This window comes from Balearica regulorum, chromosome 1 (genome assembly GCF_011004875.1).
Source record: "Balearica regulorum gibbericeps isolate bBalReg1 chromosome 1, bBalReg1.pri, whole genome shotgun sequence".
In the NCBI taxonomy this organism is placed as follows: Eukaryota; Metazoa; Chordata; class Aves; order Gruiformes; family Gruidae; genus Balearica; species Balearica regulorum.
Genome location: NC_046184.1, coordinates 152,038,460 through 152,046,492, shown reverse-complemented (window position 1 = coordinate 152,046,492; position 8,033 = coordinate 152,038,460). Strand labels below are relative to the sequence as shown.

Below are 8,033 nucleotides of genomic sequence, written 5' to 3'. Positions count from 1 at the left end.
CTTAGCCCTACCCAGCGTAAGTAACTCTACACCCAGAAAAACAGATGCCTCCCCAGGGGTGTTTATTTATTTAATAACTTGTAAATTAATGTATTTTCCTGCCCTTTTCTGATATGCTGGAGTTAGCCTCCCTTTCAGGGACCAGTCAGAAGGAAACCCTGCGATAAAAGGAGTTTCTAAACTCTGTAACCACTCGAATAAGGGTTAGGCAGTAAGAAATCTAGTCAAATGCAGACAACCTCTCCCATTTCTAATTACGCCCTATGGCGATATTTTGTCAACAGCTTTCTTGCTCTGTTCCGCCTATTCCACAAGAATGTTTTGCTAATTCACTGCACCCCTGGATAAACACTGAGCAAAATACCAACTTTAATCCCACGCCTCTTACTCCCTGGCAAAGACTGACTTTTTCCTAAAGCCGAGCTCAGGTGCAGCCCACATTTGGACTCTGGCAGGAAACTATTTTGAAAGATGCATTTAAATGACATCCTCTGAGACCAAGAAAGTTCACGCATGAAGAAATCTCATTTAATAAGAACTGAGCTTTATTAATACCATCCTTTCAAACTTGATACTTGTGAAATTATGAGCTTCATTCTGTTACTGCAGGTTTTTTCTGTGTTTCTGCCATGCAGTGCGTGAAGGGGCTCTCTAGTCTTGCAGCTTTTTAAATGTATTTTGCCCACAAACATGTCTCTCTGTAGGCTCAACATCTTCCTTAAAGGGGTCTGCTGAGACTGACTCACATCATGGTTCTGAGTCATCATCCACGCTGTCCTAACGACTCACAAATTACTACTACTTTACAGATAGAAATACAAATGTAAATATAAACTTAGGTGAATAAAAAGAAAGCTTTGATTGGCTCGACTGTAATTTTGATAAAGGATAGCTGGGGAAAGGTCTTTGTTTTTCTTTGATCTTTTTCAGAAAGCAATACTGATTGCTATTCAGATGGAAAAGGCCAGCAGAGTCCTCCCGTCACTCAGAGAGATAAGCAGCTGATCACAGACCGAGTTACTGATGTTTGTAGAAATATCACTGTACTTCACAGGAAACCGTAATGCAGTTGCAGAACACAGATAAGCATCGCCATCCCTGTTCTACACTGTGAGGAGTAAGGTGCCAACGTGGTGAAAGTAGCCTCCGTTAGTACACCCCTCTTTTAAAGGTTAGGACTTGGGTAACAGAAGTGCCGAGTATTAAGAAGAGGACACTGAGAGTGTGTCTTCATTGCTAGGAAGGAACAACTCTGAACTGAAAAAGCACCAAAAAAAAAAGGCAATTATGGCTTAGGATACCAGGGGCACTATATAGGGACCAGGTGTGCTGCAGTGGGGCCGTGACCAGCCTGCTCCAGAGACGGCTCGCCACGAGCAGAGAGGGTGCCAGCCCCTCTGCCCTGCATGGCTGTGGGAAGAGGCACCACCTCCCGCAACCGGGGCATTTAAGCAACGTAGAGGTAATCTTAGTGTCACCCCCGCGCTGTCGGAGTTACCTCAGGTTCTACATGGCTGAACGTGAACACTCAAAAGGGAAAACTAAGGCCAAGGCAGCTTAAAAAACCCCCACCAGGCACACTGATGTTGGTGTCTCCGTTACAGGTCCATGCACCCTTCTGCAGCATTCTCTATTCCCACAGAGCGTTACAATTTGGGAGCACATGGGAAGTTGTATTTGCAAATCAAGGGCAGGAGAAATCACCTGCTGAGGTACCGCGGAGAGCTAGTGATGATGATCAGATGAAAGGTTCCTTCCTGAGAATGGGCAAAGCTATTCTTAGTTTCCCATTTATCTCTTCCTTCTGAAGATGGCTGGCAGTTGCACTGCCCTTTTGCAGGGTGGACTTCACTCTGTTGCACGCACACTTGGCTCCTCGCAACGCAGCCCAAATTAGGAATAAAATCTTTGACTTCAGAAATAAGGCTATAATGAAATCCCAGAGACAATTTCAGAGAAGTTCTATTTTTCAACTCTGCAGAACCGAACATACAACAAAGGATTTAACTTGTATTTAATTTGTTAATTGCACGTGATCTCCTTTTTATGTGGTAATTTCAGCTACTATGAGCTTTCTGGGCAGAGCTAGGTTAGGCACACTGATACCTTCCTCGGCTCCCCCAAAAGAGACAATTATTTGTAATATATCAGACTTGCATATCTTAAACACAGCCAAAATACAGTAACTCCATTAAGATGAGTAAGTGTTCACTTATCATACATAGTCACAATAGGAAAAAAACCCCAAACCAAGTAGACCTGTCAAAAAATGTGTGGTAAATGTTAAATCAGATAAAAATGCAGCTCTGGCATCCTCTCCTTAGCGTACATGACTAGTTTCAGATGGGGAGAATCCAGACAAAAAGCAACGGGAAGGCAGGATGGAGAAAAGACTTTGTGTTGATCACAACACGCTGTTGTTTCAGCTCCACTGCATTTGAACCCTTAGGTGAGAACATGAGAGCATGCCTTCAGCAAAGGGGGCTCCACCTGCCTCCTCCACCCAAGGGGAGGCAAATCAATGATCTCCACCACCCCGGAGAGGCCTTCTGGGCTATATAGGTACTGCTGTCTTTTATCAAGAAATGAACCAGCAAATGGACTGAGACTGCTCTGTCACCCCAAGCCCTTCAGCGTTTTTAGTAAAAGAGGAAGACTACACCCCAAGCACTTCACCCGTGAGCGAGCGATGCTTCTGCCACTCCAACAGACTCAGTAGAGAAATGCTCTTGATTTCAAGTTCACCCATCCCAAGGATGCAGAGCCATATCCTGGAAAACAAGGGTCGAAATCAGGAAGGTGTCAGACTTCTGTCAGAGCAGCATCTTTGCAACTACTGAAGTGAAGGGTTTCACTTTGGCAACGGGCTCATTCCTTTAGGAACGATTATAGAACACATTCATTACGATCCAGGAAAAAATAGACTGGCTTTACTCAATTCTTTAATAGTGGGGATGAAACATTTTCATACAGCTTTACACTACTGCCTTAAAGGAAAAATATGCCTTTAACACTGCCGCAGCGTTCTGTACCCTCTTGGCAGAAAGCCTATGTCATGACGTGAAGCCTGTAGGGTTTGCCTAACAACAGAGCATTTCACTGCTTGTGAAAGAGGCACAAGAAAACACCCATGGGAATTTGTCAAGTATATGCACTAACAAGAGGGAATATCCCAATAATTATACTCAATCAGAATATGAATGCCCTTAAGCTTCCCCAGGCACTTCTCATTAAGAGGTGAACATTGTACCCACTTGTCTGAAATACGGAATTTTCTGCCTGTGGTTGTAGAGGTAGCTGCAGTTGCAGACCATTCTGTCAACAGCTGATAACCAAAAAAGCCCATTTTAGAGGTGTCTCACCCTCACCTAGTCCTACCCAGCACACTGTACATAACGCAAAGGTCAGAAAACATGTTTTATTGAATTTTTTTAAAAAAAGTTCTCAGGGTTGTAAAACATCACACTTTTTCCCTTTCAGAAGGGCTGTGCCTTTTGGTGTGCCAGATGCTGGGTGGCATCAGCTGAGGGAAGCTACTGGTGCTGGCACTGGAAAGGAAAAGCGCTTGCCAAGGTTCAAGTACCAGCATCAGCAGTTTCGCTCTTACAGGAGAAGGAAGACGGACTCGTGTGATACCAAAGCGGCCAGTGGTTGGTGAAACCCCTGGAGAGGGATGCCAGCTGGGAGAGTACAGAGGACAACTTATTTATTTGGATTTAAACTTCCAGAAGAGAACTAAGGACAGTTGAATACATACCTCTGAAGAGCTTAACAGAGACTTCTGAGCGTGCTGCTTCTCCTACAGAGCTCAGAGCCTAGGACTGAGCAAGACTTTCCCCGCAATTACACCTCTCGTTGCCAGTACAAACTAAGGACACAAATTGCAGAGACTTTGGTGGCTAGCAGGTATGTGTAGTGGATGCAGCACTGCAGCTAAACACAGCGAGCTTCTTAAAAGCTTCAAGGTGGCACAGATGAGTGAAACAGACATTTATTAGAAGTGCTCAAAAATTCATGAGTTACATCCTTGCCCTCTTCTGACTGATGCCATAATAATGCAAGAACCTAATAAATTGACCCGAAAACAACAAACCCCCCTGGCCTCTGCAAGGCTTCCAAAGCAGAAAGCAGACAAAGATCATACAGACATCTCACATAACCGACTTCAATCCTTTATGTTTACAGACCATTTATTCCTTTTTCTATTGCCACAAAATTTACACACGTACAGCTTACTTAGCAGCAAATCTCTCAGGTGCATTGAATGAGCAGATGCCTGCAGGTTTGCTCTCCTTGGCATGACATACATGATAAATTACATTTAAATTTAGAATTGGCAAGCATAAATCCTATGGCTTAGTTTCAAACACTCTAGGATGTAAAACCGAACAACTTGGCATTAAGTTTAAAAATACATACAGCATATCTAGGAACTAATACTGTATGCACTGAACAACTTGAAGACATCTGTACCATGTATGATTATAAATTGACCAGCCTAGGTGTTACCACTGTACCAGCTCACCTAAAAAAGCAAGTCAAGAGCGCCCTGCAAAGTGGAACTGTTGACAGTAACAAATTATTAAAATACATGAGGAAGTCATCATGTGAAAGCAGTTTATTTGCATTTATTGTTATGATCATTCAAGCGTAAAGGTGTTACTATATGCTATGACTTAGGGGAACGTAAAATGCGTATGTGGCATCAAAGGGTAGAAGACGAGGAAAAGCAAAAGAAAAGGAAAAAGCATACTACATCTAGGAAGCTGGCTGATAAGGAACAACTCTTATCTTGACAGTATTTTGCCTAGTCTTCCTCTGTTGGAGGTGTCTTCCATGAAGGATCCTCACAGGAATGAGGCTTAAGAGTAAGTGTGTAAGTGTGTATATACAGGAACTTAATACTGCGCTAAGCACCTTCCTTCTTCCTCCGATTAACAAGGCAAAAATCCTCAACCCACGTGTATTTTTTTAGACTCTATTAATTTTAAAAGACAAAAGGTTCATCAGGTTGATTTGAGGGACTTCTCAGCATGAACAAATGATTCACAAGCTTTAGCGCCATGAAACTATTCAGTTACATCACATACCAATAGATTAAACTACTTCTGGTCAGTTATATGATAGCTATATATTTTAAGTGGCAATTGTGTGAATAACAAGCATTCCACCCCTTTTGGCTGGACAAACGCACTTGATGTTATGAGATGTTACGCATTCCCCAAAGCCTACAGGACTTCATATAGATATATCTATCTATCTATTCTATATAGATAACTAACTTGTTTGGGGAAGGAAGAGTAGCTAAATCAAATGCATTTAAAAGAGCGTAACATTGTTTATTACATCTCTGTTGACTTCTGTAGAATACCTGGACTTATGTACACAAATGCTTTTCTAAAAAGATGAAGTCACAATGTAATGATTTGGCTTAACGTTACTGCCTAACACTACGCAGAAGAGAGAGGCAGCTGAAGGCTGAGACCCTGACATCTAGTGGCTGCCATGCAAGATCCGACATTTACAAACACTGCGTAGGGTAAACCAAACTACTCCTAATAAATTACCCCTGGGGCATTTGTAACTCACCTGCTATATTCTTATTAACAGAAAATTTGCTAATTTGCTCAAATTTGTCGTAATCCTGTTTTTTAAAACATCATGCAAAATCCTCTCAAGTGGAAGAATGAAGGTAGTCTCTCTGTACGCAGCACGTACATTTGCTCTTGCAGGCTGCACTGACGTAAGTGAAAGCTGCCTGCTTGTACAGAACTCTAAATATTAGAGTTTAAAAGAATATTGTAAGCTTTTATACCCTCACAACTACAAAATAAAATAGTATGCTGTCATGCAATACTTACATTATCTCATGTGATCCAAAGAGATATATTACATAGCTTAATGCACTATTTTCTCCAAAATTCTTGCAGATATGTTAGCTCTAATTACAGAAAAATATATTAATCATAGCTGTACTCTTCAACAAACTTTTACAGTGGCTATGACAAACTAATTTTGATGAGGTAGCGTTTAAAAGAGCCCTATGTGAAGACGTGTTGGATAGTTTCTAGTAAAACTTTTTTTGTGCTTAGGCATTGGAAGACACTGTTGAGAAAGAGGAGACGGACCCTTGCACACTTTATAATCGATGGCCAGTGAAAGGGGAGAAGCAAATGACTAAACCAAATCTAGATTTGGTGAAAACTGGTCCAATTCCACTAGTTTTGAGATCAATGATACTGCATTAATTTACTCTTTTTTCCCTTAAATAAATGTTACTGAATGCACAATACATCCAGAGGCATAAATCTTATCATCATCAATATAAAGTCTTCTTACCCCTCACTATTTCTCTAAAGTGGAAGCCAACTAGTGAAGTCTTTGGGCTTATTGACATTCATGTTCTGTAAGACAGGCCAGGAATTGCATTTATAACCATGTTGCATTTAGCTAGAATTTTTGATATGTTTCAAGCTACAAATAAAAGTTATATTCCACCAGTTCATTATTTAAAATAAAGTCAATAAAACACATAATTGATTAGCATAATTCAATTAGTCTTCAAACATGAATTGTAAAAGCATCTTTGGTTGTTTAATGTCTACTTTAAAATGGTTAATTAAAAAAAAAGCTGGAGTTGCAACACAGCATAGAGCAGCAGCCCTTCCTCAGCAACACTACTGTTACACGGCCAAGCACTTCAGGAAGAATAATGAGGAAGTTAATCTCACTGGGAGAAAACGAAAGGCTGGATGCAATCAATCTGTAGATCTAGGACTTAAAAATATAAATTGAAAATTTTAGCAACAAGTAAAAATAAAAAAGCGTAAGTGTTTTTTTTGTTTTGCTACAATTCCATATCAGGACAGATCCACGGAACTTTTAACTAACTTTTATAAAAATACAACATACTGCAATAAGTTTTATTTAGGGATTTAATTTATATACCACAAATACTGCTTTTAATATAAGTACAATATAATACAGTTTTATTTATGTAACTGCTGGTGTTCACTTCGGATCATGAACTGAATGGCATGCTGTGCTGTCAAAACTTTAATAAAATGGCCTCTAGTTAAACTTCTCCAAAGTATAAAATCATGCAAAAATCTACACCCTATATGATACAACCAGTACAATAATTGAAGCCAATAGCCTACAAACAGCCTGGACTATCTTCTGAGTTTGTTCTTCAAGTGTCCACAAGTCAGCCATCATTTTCTTTGGACAGAAAGGAAGAATTTTGATTTTGTCTGCAGAATCTCATCACAACCACTGAAACCAGCAACAACGTGCACAGTTATCAGTCACCAAATCTTCATTACCTAATGCAGTTCAGAGTGCACGTTTAGTCCGTATTGACAAGTCTGCGGTTAGGAAGTTTTACGTTTTCCTCCTGTGACTACTGGTCGTGCATATTCCACAAAATCATCTATAAGAACAGGCCATGCTCCTAAAGAGAAGTCAAGCAATTCAGAAATGAATGCATCATTATCAGCAATAAATTGGTGTAGTCTCTAAATACAAAGGATTGAAGCTTACTTTGACATTTCTGGCCTAGTCTAGCTTTAACATGCATGACATGATAAACACTTGGAAAAAAAGCACGTAACTAATAAGTTAAACAGTTGAGTCTCTTCTTGCAGCAATAGTTCTTAGTACGAACAAAAAGTATTTAAAGCATAATCCACACTACGATATTTATAAACATTTGTCGATAGCAAACGCATGGCATTCCTATCAGAGGTGTTCACAACTTAGGAAATATTTCTGTACACAGTCATTCCAAAAGAGGGTTTGCAGAATTAGTGACAGAGTCTAAATTGCTTTTAGGTTAGTAAAAAAATTGCTCATGTAGACATTCTTGCAAGTAGAAAATTATGTATGTCCTTACAGTTAGCAGCACTTCTATGCAAATCCCCACAGTTTCACTGAGACTCTTGTAGTATAACAGGTTCAAATAGCACATGCTGTATCATGGTATGGCAGTATCGTCACTTTTATTTACATATTACAGCAAACAAGTTAACTTT

General features: G+C 40.1%; 1 protein-coding gene across 7 annotated transcripts in view; it reads right to left on the bottom strand.

The window, feature by feature from the left end:
- Positions 1 to 4,602: 4,602 nt before the first annotated feature.
- Positions 4,603 to 8,033, bottom strand: part of DCUN1D2 (defective in cullin neddylation 1 domain containing 2) — a 30,407-nt gene continuing 26,976 nt past the window's right edge. For all 7 annotated transcript variants that reach the window (XM_075739520.1, XM_075739527.1, XM_075739564.1 and 4 more), the window contains exon 7: positions 4,603 to 7,453. In XM_075739520.1, the coding sequence (XP_075595635.1) occupies positions 7,374 to 7,453 (80 nt within the window). In that variant the 3' untranslated portion in view covers positions 4,603 to 7,373. The remainder of the gene's footprint in view (positions 7,454 to 8,033) is intronic.